This window comes from Chanos chanos, chromosome 9, assembly GCF_902362185.1.
Source record: "Chanos chanos chromosome 9, fChaCha1.1, whole genome shotgun sequence".
Classification (NCBI taxonomy): domain Eukaryota; kingdom Metazoa; phylum Chordata; class Actinopteri; order Gonorynchiformes; family Chanidae; genus Chanos; species Chanos chanos.
The window spans coordinates 4,501,067-4,517,777 of record NC_044503.1 but is presented as its reverse complement, the minus strand read 5'-3'; the positions used below and the strand labels follow the sequence as shown (position 1 = coordinate 4,517,777).

General features: G+C 42.6%; 1 protein-coding gene across 1 annotated transcript; it reads right to left on the bottom strand.

Moving 5' to 3' along the window:
• Positions 1–1,103: 1,103 nt before the first annotated feature.
• Positions 1,104–10,660, bottom strand: rgmd (RGM domain family, member D). Its single transcript, XM_030784303.1, has 3 exons — positions 10,516–10,660; positions 6,079–6,590; positions 1,104–1,802 (listed from the first exon to the last, which is right to left on the bottom strand). Exons 1-3 carry the CDS (start codon positions 10,607–10,609, stop codon positions 1,104–1,106), a joined length of 1,305 nt encoding a protein of 434 aa, XP_030640163.1. The 5' UTR covers positions 10,610–10,660.
• Between the last annotated feature and the right edge of the window lie 6,051 nt (positions 10,661–16,711).

The following is a 16,711-nucleotide window of genomic DNA, read 5'->3' as shown; positions in this document are numbered from 1 at the left end:
ATAGGTAGTATTTTTGCGTAGTTGTTGGAGCCCTGTGGGTGGCGGGGTGTCAGTTAGCGGGATCTACGTGACAGACACATCAGTTCTGAATGTCTGGATGATCTAAGTCAATGCTTGTCCAACCCGGTCCTTAAAGCTCCCCCCTGACTCGACACGTGACTGCACACATGAATGAGCCGATCAGCTGGGTGACCAGGCCAGAGCGTCCGATTCGGGCGTGGTTACCATGGAGACACACTCAGAGTAAGAGGGCCCTTGAGAACTGGGTTGAACAAAAAAAAAAAAAAAAAACCACTGACTTTAAGTCATCCTTTACTCTGCTGGAGGTTTTTCTAAATCAAGGGGATGCCCAAATCCAGTCCTAGAGGGCCAAGGTCCTTTGGTTTTTTTTTTTTTTTTTTTATCGACCAATGAGTGTGGAGGGTACAGACCTGCTTTCCAGGTAAAAAATCAACCTTTAACTAAGGATGTGACAGCAAAAAAAAAGGAAGATTTTGGTCCTCTAGGAGTGGTTTCGGCCCCATCTGTTGTAAACTGCATTGTGTCCGTCTGCCATTCAAGTGTGCCCCTTCATGATAAGTGTGTATGAAGAGAGACAGTGTGTCTTTCAGTAAAAAAAACATATCTTTACAATAACAGGAGTGTCTGGGATAGTTTGATAATGATTTTTGAAATGTTGCACTCTGATTAGCTGCCTCGAGCCCCTCCCAAACCCATCCCACACCGCCAGATTATAGTTTCTTATAGTTATTTTCACATTCTGACAGTCCTATGGTTTCGTCACATATTAATTCAGTTCATCTCACACAGACGTGTTAAACATTGCAATCACTGATGTCATGAACGCTTTGTGTGTTTAGGTTGAATCTGTGTAGTGAGTTTTTTGCTGCTGCTCATGTATGAGTGAAATAGAGAGAGAGGGAGAGAGAGAGAGAGAGAGTGTGTGTGTGTGTGTGTGGGGGGTAGCTGTAGATTTAGTCCGTTTGAGTGCTATTCCCAACAACATCCTTATGCTGGACTTTGAACCATGGTGAGTTTTCCGGTTTTCCCAGAACCCCCCTTTTTTTTTTTACTAAAATCGACAAAGTCCTTCAGTTTTTTTCCTACAACAGCAGCAGTGCCAATAACAGAGCCGTGAGGAGCGGGGGGGAGCAGCCATGGCTGCGTGTGCCCCCACCCCTGTCGTACAGCTCAGTAATCCTGGGCGGGCTCTGTCTCAGCGTGCTGGGGGGTAGAGCTTTCAGGTCCTGCATTGCGCCGTAAGCGGCGAGCGAAAACTCGGGGTCTCCCGTCGTGAGCAGGTCGAACACGCACGACTGGAAGTAAACGTCTTCCACCTGCAGGGTCTCCCTGCACCGGGTGGTGGCGCGTTCGAGCGTTCCGGCCGGCAGTCCGGCTTTGATCTCCGAGTTTTCGCCGTACCAGTCCCCGAGGACGTGCGGGCGGAGGCTCTGCTGGTTGAGGACGTGCGCTTTGATGACCTCGTTCCTCGGGCAGCCGTGCAGGCAAAGCTGGAGTCCGCCGTTCTCCTCGGCGAAGTCCTCCGGCATGCGGATGGCGAAGGTCAGGTATCGGCCCACCCGGCGCACGATGATGGACGTGCCCAGGTAACGGGCGTGGATCTTCACCTGCCTCCCCCCGGCGGCGACGCCCCCGCCACCGCTGCCCTCCACGATCCACAGGCTGCCCCCTTTCCCGCCGCTGCGGGTCCCGTCCTGGAAGGCGGAGGGTAAGTCCTCGGTTGTGGCTTGGTAAACCTTCTGTTCGGTGCACTCGTGGTAGGACTTAAAGATGACCGTTATCTGAGGAGCAGAGAGAATGACAAAGACATGCATTAACCCTCTAATGGCCACTCACTGTTGCCTGAAAACTCAGCCCATATCGTTTAATAAATAAAAAGATTCCTAAACCTTCCACTGTAAGAGAGGGGTGGCAGTATGACTTGACTTCAGGACCAGTGGCTGCAGAACAAACAGAGATTCAATACCACTAGCTTATGCTATGCTGAGTACAAAGACCTTGCAATTCCAGTTCACACCACAGTGTGGCAGTAGAGCATCACAGACAGAAAATGCAGTGTGGAACTCAGGATGAACAGTATTTTTCTTTTTCTTTTTCTGGCCCCCTTTTTTTTTTTAAACAGGGGGACAGCCAGTAGTTTTACAACTGACCTTAAATGATTCTGTCGATGTAGGTTCAGACTAATTCAGACTAACTGAAACAGTCTCTCTTGTTCAGCGTTTAGATTATCAGTGGATTAGATCATGGTGTCTGGGGACCTAAAGGAGTAAGAGTCTAAGAGATTAATTGATATATATTGGCTGAGTTCAGTTTTCTGGGGAGAATTCAGATTACAGTGGGTCACATATAAGTACACCATGGCTTTTCAGCAGAGACAAGTGGCTACAAGCAAATATCTCACTGTGTAAAGTGTACTGAACAATGAATATGTAAAAACTCTGAAACACGGGCATGTCAATACACAGTTACTATAAATACAATTTACAGTACTTGTTACGACATATTAAATCGATACATAAAGAAAGAAAGATAGATAGATAGATAGAGGCATAAGTATAGATTTACAGATACACACACACAAACACGTATGTTTTTATATACATACATACATATACACACACACACACACACACACACATACACATACATACAGTCTCCGCTGAACGTTCAGGAAGCAGTTATTAAAGGTGACGTGGAGTTTTCTGTAGGGATGTGTGGGTAGACTTCAGCACGTCTCGTTCAGTCCCTGTCTGTTTTAACTACAGACTGCTCTTTTCTCTTTCAATTACACAAACTCAACCAGTCCAAACTGCTACCTACTCTGTCAGAAACTCTCCATGACCTGAACGAACGGCCCCTGTGACCAGAGGGTAGAGTGAAGAGGGCCAGGCCCATTTCTGGGTAAGCAATGTCTGCCTGAGTGATGCTGAAGGATGAGATGCCAAAGACTTGCCAGAAAGACAAAAAAAACCTTCTAATAACTTGAAAACGATATGATTTGATATATCAGGTCAAAAAAAAAGGTAAAACCATGTTCCTTTAAGGCAGGATTAATAATAACAGACTGAGTGGAATATGATGTCTGATAGAGCGTCCCTTTAAGACAGTGTAGCCTACATAAGGCCTGAGTGAGAAACTCCAGCTCCGAGTAGGCTATATACGATGATGGTCACGTTAAGCCGAACCTACCAATACACACTACCAATCTCCAGGTTGATATTTACCTGATATACCGTGACATGCCGTAGGCTTGGAGCTAAGGGAAATGAGTTTTTTTTTTTTGGTTGTTGTTCATGTTTTTGAATTTTTCCACGTTCTGTTCCATTCTTGAAGTCTGTCCACGGATAGGGAGGTTATGGATTCTGTTGGGGGTGGGGGGGCAGGGGGAGGGGCTAAACTGACGTCGGGTTGGCATTCTTAGATAGAAACAGTGGGAGTGCATCCAGTCCCCAGCGTATTCCAATCAACCCTCACGCCGCCTACTCCCGTCTTCAGCCAGGAGAACCAAAGAGGGAAACGGTCGTTCGGTCGATTAACGGTTCAAGAGAGCCACGCTCGATTTTTTTAATCAACGGGACGAAATTAGACATTCGAAACTGAGCGGTTTGATTTCGATTGCGATGAAGGAGTTGGAATAATTCAAACAGAGCGGAACTAATGGGTACTGCCATGTTTCCGCGGGGGTGGCATGAGGGCGACGGACTGACGTCATCCATAAACAGCACCTGCTGTTTGCTCTTTCTCAAGCACCAATCAGGATTAACGCCTGACTGAACCAGATTCTGCCCTGATTAAAGCAATACTTGTTAAAAGATCAGACCGAGGCCGTTGGTAAACGCAGACAAAACGTTGACGTATTATTTTTTGGGCTGTCTCATCTAGAGGCTTTGCAGGTGCTGCTCTTACAACATGTTTTCAAACACAGATTTGTACATCTGTGTGATGAATTAATAAAAAAAATATGTACGTACCATGTACGTGCTATGATAAAATTCCCAAATTCAATTCAAATTCAAAACCTCGATCGATCCAATGTGTGACTCATTTCAATGAAACGCACCACTTTGTTCTGATCCATTAGGTTTTGTGTTTGGTGGCAGACACCCCGATTAATCAATTAGTCATTCACAGCAGCCGCCGACCAGCCGACCTTGAACGATTCCACTCGAGTGATTCCTTAATGAGGACAATAATGTAAGCTTTTTTTAAAAGGTGGCCATCACAGGCAGTTATGTGCAGATAATCCCCGTTAATGTGTTTTCAGCTAAGGCCTAAGGCGACGAGGAAAAAAGAAAAAAACAAAACAAAACCAAAAAAAAAACAAAACCAAAAAAACCCAAGAAAGGCTAACAATTTCTTTAACCACATCACAGAATGGAAAAGAACTGAACTTTTCACCAACTGCAGGTATATATCTCACCGATGGGCAGACGAAAAAAATACCAACACCAAAAAAACATCTAGGTCTGTTATAAACAGCTTCACAGGACTATGATAAATCACGGCGTTATTTGCAGTTAATTGCATGTAATTTGATGATTACATTACTATTACTGCAGTGTTACCAAACGTATGTGCTTATTACTACTAATGAGTAATAACACTATGAGGAAAGTATGTGTGTGTGTGTGTGAGTGTGTGCCCGCGCTATGTATACTTGGGTCAAAATTTACTCTTACCAAACAGGCAAGTTCTAACATCAATACACCATCGTCGGGGACATGGAAAAGAAAAGCGGAAATTTGGAAATTTGCTCCTGTGTGCAGTTGTTTTACGGACACACCAAGACAAGCACTCAGAGCTCCGAGCGCGACGTTTAAGCGGTTCAGACCTCAACAGCCCCGTACGTAAGACGCACATCACTGTCATTCTTCTCTTTTCCCCAGTGTCTTTGTCAAGGCTCATGGTTGGACTGTTTCCACCATCAGAGGGAAAACTGACGCAAAAAATCTGTCTAAGTTACTGCGGCAACCACAGAGATGTTAATGGATCAGGAGACCTCAGCTGTGACTTTCCATTCACTACCAGTTCAAAGCTTTTCTTTCCGTTGGTGTCAGAAGGAGGACTTTCTGTATCAGCCAACTGGCGGCATTTTGTTGACCGGGACAATTAACTTCTTCTCGGGTGTGTGACGTTTACCAAACCCCCACGGTTTGATATGTTCCTGAACGACTGGAGTCACTATTATTTTCGGTTGTTTTCAGTACTATTTTTTCAGCACGGTGGAGAATTGAATTGTGATATCGAATTCAGACGGTTCTGCACACAGCTGTCTGTAAATGATCACCATAACCTGATCATTTGAAATGTTCCCAAACAAAGACACACGAACAATGAAAGAGGCTCCGCCTACCTGTGTGACACAGCTGTCTATCAGCTGTGTGGCCATTTGAGTTCTATTAAATGAGTCAGTTCTATTAAATTTTCTGATTTAATTCCATTATTCACAACTTTGAGGTTCATAAAAATGACACCTGTGGGCTCTGTGTGTACTGCTGATTCATGACTTTACTGTATGTTTAACTAACTCTTGAAATAATAACAGGGAAGGTTGTTATTGGAAAGTTTTTTTTGTTTTTTTTTTTTTTGGAAGGAGGGGGTCTCTAAAAATGTTTGCCATGGAATGCTTTTACCCAATTACCCAAAACGTTAACCCGAAAGGCAAATATCCCATTTTTTATATGTTTGTTTTCTACCTGTGGTGTTGACAGCGGGTCAGTACGTGCGATGGAGCCCGTCGTCTCACTAACGCTGTTAAACACGTGTGCATAAATGTCTCTGGACTGGCACGTTCATGGCTCCATCTGCTAACGCACTGGGTCGCCAAACCACAAATAAGTCATTGGCGGTCCAGTTTCCAAGGCACAGTTTCTGGCGTCTTACTCCGGGACAAATAACAAACTGTTGTTTTTTTTTTTTTCTTTTACATACAGACTTTAGAGATGGTGACATTTGGCAGCTTGGAGATACAGAACATTGCTCTTGGAAAACAACCACTCCAACACAGACAGGAATGAGTAAACATTTGTATTTTGCCACGTTGACACTGTAGCTTACCTTGTTAGTGGCGGTGGCGCTGGAACCTTCCACGACCGGCACGTTGGTCACCTGGACGGACAGGTAGCGGTTGTGGATGAGCGGCCAAGCTCCTTCCACGCGACACGTCTGGAACTCGTCCCGGAACGTCCGCAGGTGGGGATCCCCGAATAATCCGCAGTGGCCGTACTTCCTCTGCTGCTCGACGGGGCCCGTGGCGAAGGCCCGGCTCTCGTAATCGCACAGGTCCACCGCGGCGGGCCGGGCAGTGCTGGGGGCTTTGACCGAGGATGTGGGGCCATCGCTGGAGCAGTTGTGTTGGGCGAACAGCTCTTTGATGCGGAAGACGGCGGAGTGGTAGACCAGGTCTCCGCGGCAACCGCGGGCGGTACGGCGCGTGCAAAGGGAATAGGCCCTCAGGGCGATGCAGTGGTCCACGTCAGGTAGCGCTTCCTCCTGAAGGCCACCAGAGGGCGAGAACGAGGCCACGTACTCAGCATTGCAGCGCTGGATCCGACATGTCTGACAGTGAACTGTGTGGACAGTTACACAGAGAGAGAGAGAGAGAGAGAGAGAGAGGGAGAGGTGTTGGATGTGTGTCGACCCAAAACTGCATCATTCCACATCTAGGGAATCACTTTTAAAAATTCTTTTATATTAACACTTTAATCGCTGATAACACAGCAGAGATCATTACATCTACATAACATACAACACCAAAAAAAAACCCTGTTTCTCCATAGTGACTGAGAAAAAAAAAAAGAATTTCCCCTTAAATATGAACCTCATCAGACACAAATGTGTTTGTAGCATACAAGTTATTATTCTCCCTCGGAAGTGACCAGGTAAACAGGACATCAAATTCTGTTTATAATAGAAAGCAACATACAATCACCCATTATTGTATGACAATACAAATATTTATTTATCCAGCAAAATCCACAGACCACAGTGCATTTTTCCACAGGTGACATTCGGCTGTGGATCCTCGATTAGGCAAAATCCAAACACCTCCCCCCACCCCCCCAAAAAAAGAAACGGTGGATTCACCAACGTGACTGGTGAATGATCTTGGTGGAAAAGATTGCTTTGCTCTGCCACAGGCTGGCTATGCCAACGCACTGTGCCAGTGCTGGACTATTTTTTTGTTTTTTTGGGGGTTTTTTTTGCAGGGTTACAGCTGGTTTCATTGACATTTATCAAAGTGAGACGTGTGTTGGCGAAACCATGCTGCTGGCAGCTTCCGTTCTAAAATGGACTCTTTCTCACGCAATGAAACCAGCACATGCCTGCAAAACACACAAGGTGCAAGTGCTCCTTCTGTCAGGTTTATATACGTTTTTGGCCCATCTGTCTGTATGTGTGTGTCTGTGTATGCAAGCCTGTGTGTGCGCGCACGCAAGTGTGTGTGTATATATGTGTGTGTGCACAAGCGCGCGCGCACGCCCACTGAAAACATTGAAAAAATAATAATAATAATAATTTTAAGTCAAATTTCTTTCCTCAACAATCACGACTCTGTCATGAAACACCTTGGCAAAATTCACTTCGTACTCCCTGGCACACAGGGGAAAATTTTTAAGAATTTGTTTAAGAACAAGAGCCCAAGCTGTACGTCCAAAACGATTAGAGCAGACTCCTTCAGCCATACGGTTTGTTTAAGGTTGATGTCTGTGGTTTGGCTTTTCCTGGGACAACTCCAAAACTGTCACTGGTTACCCGCCGCACGGGTTAGGACCAAACCACAGGAAACACTGTGGTCACATTTCTCTATGGGCCTGTTTTGTTATACTGTACCCAACCTCACACACACACACACACACACGTACTTGCCACATATATACAGAGAGCCAATTATAAACCAACACCTTCATGTGGCTAAACATTGCTGTACGCAATGTCTGGGACAAACAGGACCTACGCTAGTCTAACCAAACAAAATATACAGAAGTCTAACACGTATAAAAACATACACACATGCACAAACAAAATAACACGACAGCACAAGCGGCAGGGTTTATTATTTTCACGTCACGCTAATACCTGCTTAAACGACAGTCTAATTTGACGTATCCTTAAAGCGTTAGTGCAGAGGAGAACGAGATGCCAGACGGAGTCCCTAGGCTCTACACAATGTCCTGTGAACTGAACTGGTGGGCATCACACAGCTCTTCCCGGTGTGCTCACTGGACATCATCACGCCTCTCTGGTTCATACACGTCCCAGAGTATACTTGAAATCACGTCACACCACGCACTAAGGTTTGCTCCTATTACATTACACATTATTCTGGGTTGTTTAATATTGCTGTATATTGTATAATATTGTTGTGCTTCATATTCATGCACTTCATATAGTACTGTTGTCTTCATTTCTGTTTTTTTTTTTGAGTTGGGCACCTTTGATCACTACGTGACTCAACTAAAATGCCACTAAATGTAAGCTGATGAAGTCATACCAGTCATTTGGACTATGTTTATGGCTACGGTCTCTATGTGTTATTGTGGTTCTAATGTTCTGCTGAACATCATCATCAAGTTCAGAAAACCTGGACATCAAAACAACTGAAAAACCTAACTGTCCAAAGAGCTAACAGCTGCATGACTATGCAGTGATCCATTTTAGTCCACTACTTATAAGGGACAGCACAATACCAAAAGACTTTCTCCGAATTAACTTACACAGTTACACATCACACATTCACATACATAAAGATACATGACACAAAGCTGCTAGACATTCCTGATCACAATTAACACTGATCCTATTCACAAGATGAAAATCACCAAGAACTGAATTTGATTCTGAGGGGAAAAGGCTTGTAACAACGTTTTAACAAACTGATAAATCTAATGACGTAATTTCGATTACTTCTCTACGGTCTCCTGGCAGCAGAATGATGAAACGCTAGTGAAATTGCTTCACATTTGATATCTTTAGAAAGTATGCAGCTCTCTGAGCTTGGTCAGTTTGGACTCTTGACTCTATTCTCGAACCTATAACATTTAAATAAACTGACTAAACTTTAAATAAACTTTAAAGAAACTTTTTTTTTTTTTAAAAGCGGAATTAAAGCTAATTCATGTATGCCCAACCATACATGAATGGTATGTTTACACTCAGTGTAACCGCTAAATTTCCCTAAATAAGGATCTAGTCAGCCAACGAACAGCTCAGGCTGATAGCTGGATTTGCAGCTGTTGCACATTGAGTTGCGAGTTGTAGGCTACATCTGCAAAAACTTAACGAACTGTGGCATCTCGTGACGTGTGGAGCATTTTATATGAAACAAATCGTAGGTTAATACTGTTACCATATTATCAGTCGGGCCGTTAATCAGCAACATATGATCTGCGCACATTAGAGCAGCGCGAGCAGAAGCATGTAGTGCTGAGCGCGCTACAGTTCAATAAGTCAAATAATGAGGCACCAAAAAGCAATTCAAACTGATGTTCGTTGTCAGTTAGAAGCAGATTTTCTACAAATTTAGACAGAGAGACGACAGATATCTAAAAACCTTTTCTATGACTTTTCTAAAACACAGCATTCATGATGAACTCATCTTGACACATTGTAAGTACGAAGTGCAATATATCAGACACCTTAAAGTAAAGCGCTGCGACCGGAATTGTGACTACTTGTTTTAGATATCTGTAAAGCTGCTATACTTTAAAGACGAAAATATTATCACATATGACCCTGACATGAATATGTGATTAGTTCTAATCACTTTTCCAGTACATTTCAAATATTTCATCTTTAACTTAACTTTTCCAAGGCCTAGAAAACACAATTTTAATAGTGCGCGATGTTTCCAGGACTCCCATGACAGTTCGTCTTCTTGAGGATGCAATTTTAACTGAGCAGAAAGGTATATTCGTTTTTCTACTCCTCAAATAGAAATTCAAACAGACGAACTAACTGCTGTTCTCGGAGGCTAAGTGATATGGTAAGTTTTCCTAAGTTTTGAACCCGGACTTTATTGGGTAGAATAATATTTTAAGGACTACTAGTCCATAGTCAGGGACACGGGGAAATAGATCTCTGTCGTTGAGAGACCATTTAAATGAAAAACAACCTTAAATTAAGCGTCTTTCTCGGGTTACAGGCAGAGACTGTCCAAAAATTCCTTTGCTTGAGCTACAGGCTAATAGAGTGGTTAGCCTACTAGCTGGCTAAAGTGACGTGCCTGGTTCGGGAAATAGTGGCCATTTTCACGAACGCACGTTACGCTACGTATGTTTATTTTTATTTTCTGTGGGTTCTGTATCAACTACACCAGTGACTATAATGTGTCTCACATTAGGAAGACATTTATAAATGTTATAAACTAGTTCAAATATTTCGCTAACCTAGCTAATAACATCTTCTACAGCTAGCATGCTAACCCAAAGTTTTCACCATTTGTTTTGCACGCATGTGGGAGCGAAGCGGAATAGGTTTTAAAAAGTGTCTTACCTGGTCGAAACAACAGCGAAACAAAAACCATCATAAACGAAATCCAGTCCCAAAGCTGCAGCTTAGCCAAATTGTGAGGTCCCCTTTTCCCCATGCCAATCCATTCAGTTAGAATGGAGTTCTCCAACTTCTGCTGTGCATCGACGTTGAGGCTGCCAGAGAATCAAGACCAGGTTTTTACATCCAAACCCGAACCCAACACTGTCATTCAGAGCGTAACTCTCTCAGTCTATAGTCTCTCAAGGGAGGAGTCTAACGTAGGCAGCTTTTTTTGGGATGCTGACGAACAATGCCGTTATTATTCATCCCCTTTCTCTTGACATTTGACTCGAAATAGATTTTCACAATCAGGGATTCATCGGCAAGATATTTATTACTTGGTTGTTGCGGTAAAACCGTCAGGGAAAAATGTTCACTGCAGTTAAATCAGACTGCCAGATTTAATGAGGATCTCATCAGTGGACGATACATGTGGATTCCCTTTTTAAAATGGTCACAACATATTTTAAAAGACTGTTAAACTTTTAAAAAACTATTAATGTCAGTAAAAGATTAGTAACATATATGTACATAGCTCATTGAGAATAACGAGAAATATTTAAACTCCAGTAGCAGACTGTAACTGCAACTATTTTTGCTCCTGATACTACATAGTAACGAATTAACAAATTATAGGTAATTACAACTTGTTATCGTCAGTTTGTCAGTACAGGGATCAAGAGGAGAAACTACCCTAGATGTGTCTTTACAGGCAATGTAAACACACACAGGTTTTCTGCCCTATTCTCTGTTAGCCTCCCTAGATATCAACTACCACTTTGGTGACTCAGAGTTTGGGCACAGTAAATGCATCTTAATAAGATCTATCTGTCTCTTGAGCTATCTATCTATCTATCTATCTATCTATCTATCTATCTATCTATCTATCTATCTATCTATCTGTCTCTCTGTCTTGTTTGTTTGTTTGTTTGTTTGGCCAACTTGACCTGCATTGCAAGACACTGTGATATACCTAGGCTGGTCTCTTTAGATCAGGCTCTTTTGGTTCATGTGCTGATTTTCTGCATTGCGGTTATCTGAAAGTAAACATCTGGGGAGGTGGCTTATGAGTGCAGAGTTCAATATGGAGTAGGAAGTGGGTTTTAGAGAAATTTATATATATATATATGTCTGACTTACCTATCATGCCCCGTGTTTCCAGCATCCATTATGAGCATATCCTTGGAGAAAAAAAGGGGACAGTACGTAGCAATTTTACAATTTGTTATTTGTAAGAATTCATCATAATCTCAGCTGGCGTCATGGTTCACACAGTTTTAAAAATCATAGAGTTTATGTCCAGTGGTGTATTTTAGGTACTGTACAGATGTGAGGATGTTGTTTTAATAAAGTGTGTTTTAGTGGAGAAAATAGACAAGACATTACAAAAAAAAACAAAAAAAAAACAAACCAGACACACTAGTGTTTTATGTGCATGCTCTCGCCATTTGCAACTGAACATACTCGGCCCAGAGGAGACTCTTTTGAGCGATATAGTGTGCCCTTGTGTCGCTTGAAAGCTATATGACATGTTTTATGATAAACCACAGAACCCACTGAGTTTCAAGACCTCTCCACCACAATACAGCCATTAACGTTGCCACCACCGACATTAGCAATTACCCCTCTATTCTATTCATAGCCACAAAGAAAGAAAGAGAGAGAGAGAGAGCTGGCTGCATTTCTAAAGTCGTTCCTTTCTCAGGCCTGTAAAGGTATTGGTGCAACAGGGGAATCATTCAGATGCAGTCCAGTGAAGCAAACACTTCATTCACTCAGGTAGACGGATGAGTGATCTCCAACATGCTACTCCACCCCACAGATGCTTTGACAGAGCCTTATGGGCGGAGAAAGGACTTATTATTCCTTTTCTTTCTTTCTTTCTTTCTTTCTTTCCGACCTATAACATTGCATGACCCAGCAAACATACATATTTGTCCCTTCAAAACAAGGAGAGCTGGTCAATTACTGAGATGAAGCAGATATTAATAAAAAAAATAAAAAAAAAGGGAAAAAAAAAAAGATGAATGCGGTGTATGTGTCCTGATACTGGATCACTTGTTCTAATACAATAGGGAAAAGGAGGTCAGTCTGGTAAAATTAGCCACCCGTCTCACAGCCGCACTGAGTGCGCGGCCAATGAGAGAGGACAGCTCGTCTCAATTTGTGAGAAAGAAGAGAAATGAGGAGAAATATAGAGCCACAGGGATTCAAGGGGATGAGGGGTTTCGGAGGGGGGGGGGCTTGGCTTTGGTGAGTCATAGTCGTTTTGGATGGAGAGAACAAGACAAAGTATGACAGAGAGAGAGAGGAGAGGTCTGAGAGAATTTGTGAACTGCAAAGAGGACATCCCTGCCTCAATCTATGCCTTTTATACGGGGGGGGGGGCAGGAGAAATAGGAGTGAGATGACCTACAACGGACAAAGGACACAGAGAGCTCAGTTACAGCGCGAGACTGGGAAAGTTGAACGCATGTCAAAACAAAACAACATTTAAACCGAGAGAAAGGGATGGAGAAAGAGAGTGTGTCTAAGGCAGGGGAGAGGGAAAAAGTGAGTGACTGAGAGGGAGAGAGAGGGAAAGAGGGAGAGGTGAACGAGGGTAGTAAAGGGAAAAAGATTGGGTTTCCCCTGACTGTATGTCTGGGCACTTCCATATGTTTCTCGTTAAGTCGCTCACACACTGTGGGCTGAGCTCCACACCATGCTGCTTGTTTTTGTTATTGGTCCCATCACACTGCGGTCTGGAGCAGACCAGAACCCTGACCCACTGAACCCTCCAAAACCCGTCTTCTCTCTGCTTTAGACCTCGTACAGAACTTTAGATAGAGCCGTCCCACAAAAAAAAAAAACCTGTCAGCTTACATAATGACTAGCTGTGTAGCACAGTGCAAAAGTCTGGATCAGTGTACATTTGTTTTTACATCCTCAGATTTAATGAACTGTTCTTGACTAATGTGGCAAATTGACTTAAATGCCCCTTAAGCTATTTGCACCTTCACAATGAACAACTGGAGTTGAGTTGCCAGAGTGCAGTTATCAGAAACCACTAATGTAGAATGCAGTTGTGAATGACCACTTTTGGTTATGAGTAGACCAGGCCCTACTCTCTAAAGTATTTTTTTCACAGGGAGGAGTAATATAACTGACTGCAAGCATAACTAAACAAGGAAAAGAAATGGCGGTATTACGGAGGTGGCTATGCAACCTTACAGAGCTTCCAAAAGATTGTTAGGATTAATCGTAATTAGTGGAAGCTTCAGTTCCCAGCAGGATCAAGGTCAGTTCATGAATCAATTCATCAGCTGGAATTCAGATTAAATGCTGAGATACGGGAACTGGAGGTACAGGAAGTTGAATTGAATGAAATGAAATGTTATTCCACTGTGTGGGGAGTCAACACAAATCCCTCGCTATGAGCACAGATCTGACCGTCAGAGACTAGCTTGAGAAGAATGTACTTCAAATGTTCTTGAATACACTTTCCAAAGGAATGAACGTGAATGTAATGGCTAACATAAACTCAAAGCCTTATAGCTATAACTTGTCGATTCTAATGCAACCTACTACATACTGTTACATCCATTCAAACACACTGAATGAAATAAATATTTAATATTTACTTTTATCTTCTATCATTTAGATTTTTAGTAACTTTGGAATTGTAGAACACCTCTCCCGGTTGTGAGATTTCATTGAATTTCATCGAACCGAATCCTCTCATCACAATTCAGATTCTACATTCTCAAACCAAGTGTCAGTTCTCAGTTCCTCTCAGCATTAATCTCAAAGCCTGGCTGCAGCTTAGTGCCGCTATTGCTGCCTCCTTGAGAACTGTAGAATCATGGAACGTCCTCTCCTTTACTTCTGGCTCTCCCTGGTGAGGGTAACAGGAGTAATGCCATGAAAGAGATAAGAACTCTAGAGGTGTGAGAATCTATTAGAGGCCTGTGCTGATAGCATCTCTGCTCAAGGACACCACTTACCAGCAGTGACTGATCCCCAACAGGGACCACAGTCGGGGGTTGGTGGAGTGTGTGTCTCTCTCTTTCTCTAGGCTAGTTGAGAGTTTGTTGACAGCGTATACAGTGTCACTATATCCTTAATCAAAATGGGAAAGAAAATCTTTTATTGGGGGAAAAGAGTCTTTTATTTTAGTTGTGTAATTTTGTTGTAATGATATTTGGGAAAAGGATAGATAGATAGATAGATAGATAGATAGATAGATAGATAGATAGATAGATAGATAGATAGATAGATAGATAGATAGATAGGCTTCACATATGTTTACTGTTCTTCTATTTGCTTTTCAACAATATTATAACATCCATTGAAACTGAGCAGTGCCACCCATTGTGAAAAAAGTTTCACAGTGATGTCACACATTTTCTCTCTTTTATCTGTACCCCCCCCCCATCTCATCCCTTCTTTTCCGTTTCCTTTGTCCACTGGTTGCCTGTGTGTGTCTTTCCTGTCAGTTAAAGAACTGTTGTTGACTCTGCCTCGGCTGTGTGCCTTTGAATGGGATGTAAACACACAGGTAACTTTAGAGCTGAGGTCACTGGGCCTTCAGAGTGAGGTGAAGAAAGATGGCAGAGACAAACAAAGCCTGGGTTTTGACAAAAACCTCTGATCTCCGCTCAGAGGAGCTGTGTGAGATAAAGCTAACTGTCACCATCATGGTGGGTCCAAACGCAACTTTTAGATACTCTGTCCATAACGCCACAGCTAAAAAGGAGGTAAAGTGACAGAGGAGGTATGACTGTTTATCAGTGGCATTAGATAAGATTACCCTCATACAACCACTGATTCATTTGTTAACAACTGTATACAGTGGATTGTAAGTCTAGTGTCCAGACTTGATTGCACTTACGAACTTTGTTTGAAAGACTTTCTGTATTCTGTCTGCTGTATTTTAATGCGTCTGTACTGATGATGGCATTGTCCAGGGTTTTTTTTTTTTTTTTTTTAGCTAGTGTATAAATTATTTTCCGCCTACATCTGTAAAAATCCAATGAAACCGTCTTGAGAGTAAGACATTTCTCATTTTATCTGTACATCTGCAGGAGTAACGGATGTGGAGCAAAAGAGAGGATTAGGAATGGCAATGAAATCTCACACAAATTCAACCCCCTCTTCTTTCTCTAACCCTTCTCTGTCTCTCTCTCTCTCTCTCTCTCTCTCTCTCTCACACACACACAGGCACACACACACACACACACACACACACACACTCTCTCTCTCAGACACCTGCTAAGGCTCTACTTCCAAAAACCCTCAGCTGTTATAGGGCACTGTGTGGGAGGACACAATAGACAAAAAAAGAAAAAAAGAAAAAGAAATAAATCCCTTCAATAAAAATGGGATTCAGCTTTCTGTAGTGAACTTTCAACGCACCTGTGTTACGTTTACTGAAGAAAAAAAAAAGTAAGAAGAAATATATAGTCACTTCTAAGACTACAGCCGTCTGAAGTGTTTAATCAAAATTGTCAATTCCTCTTGTCACATGTTCTTAACCAATCAGGTGACTCATGCTTTTCTCTGTCTGTTGCTGAGGTTACCAAAGTGCGACCTCTCATTTGATCTCCTGCCATAGGCTTGGCTATTGACCCTCCCCCCACAAATGGACCAATAAAAATCACCCAGAGACACTGGACAAATTGCTCTGCAGTGACCCCTAAGTTGAGACCTCTGCCCCTTTGAAAATTGCAGACAATTCCACTTAAATGCGCCCATTGATTTGTTAGAAAAGGTAATGACCTAGCCACCTGTAATAATTTTTGGGTTGTTTAAAAGTAATTTTCACGCTACAAAAGCCTTTCTTTTCCGACTGTGTTTTGTTCAAGGTTGGATACACTGTTAAAAATTTCTCAATTTGCCGACAGAGAGAATCTGTCAGTCACTGTGTCTAAAATAAAATAAACATTGTGATGGTTTCGTGATCACTTCATGATGAGAGAGAACGTTTAGAAGCGCTAGCAGCAAACCAGTTCTACACAAAAACAAAAGAGAGACTTCTTGGAGAAGAGGCATTAGCACACTTGCTCAAATCCTCACAGAACTTTTTCTCAGCTCTGGAACTACATCCGACCAACCAGACCTGCTAGTGATTGACTCTAAAAACATCTCACTGGCTCTTTTTTGTTTGTTTGTTTGC

Coding starts and splice junctions, on each gene's coding strand:
- rgmd (XM_030784303.1), bottom strand. CDS start 10,609: ATGGGGAAAAGGGGACCTCACAATTTGGCTAAGCTGCAGCTTTGGGAC. Junction 6,591..10,515: donor TTCGCTGTTGTTTCGACCAG/GTAAGACACTTT, acceptor CTGTCCACACAG/TTCACTGTCAGACATGTCGG. Junction 1,803..6,078: donor GCGCCACCGCCACTAACAAG/GTAAGCTACAGT, acceptor TCTGCTCCTCAG/ATAACGGTCATCTTTAAGTC.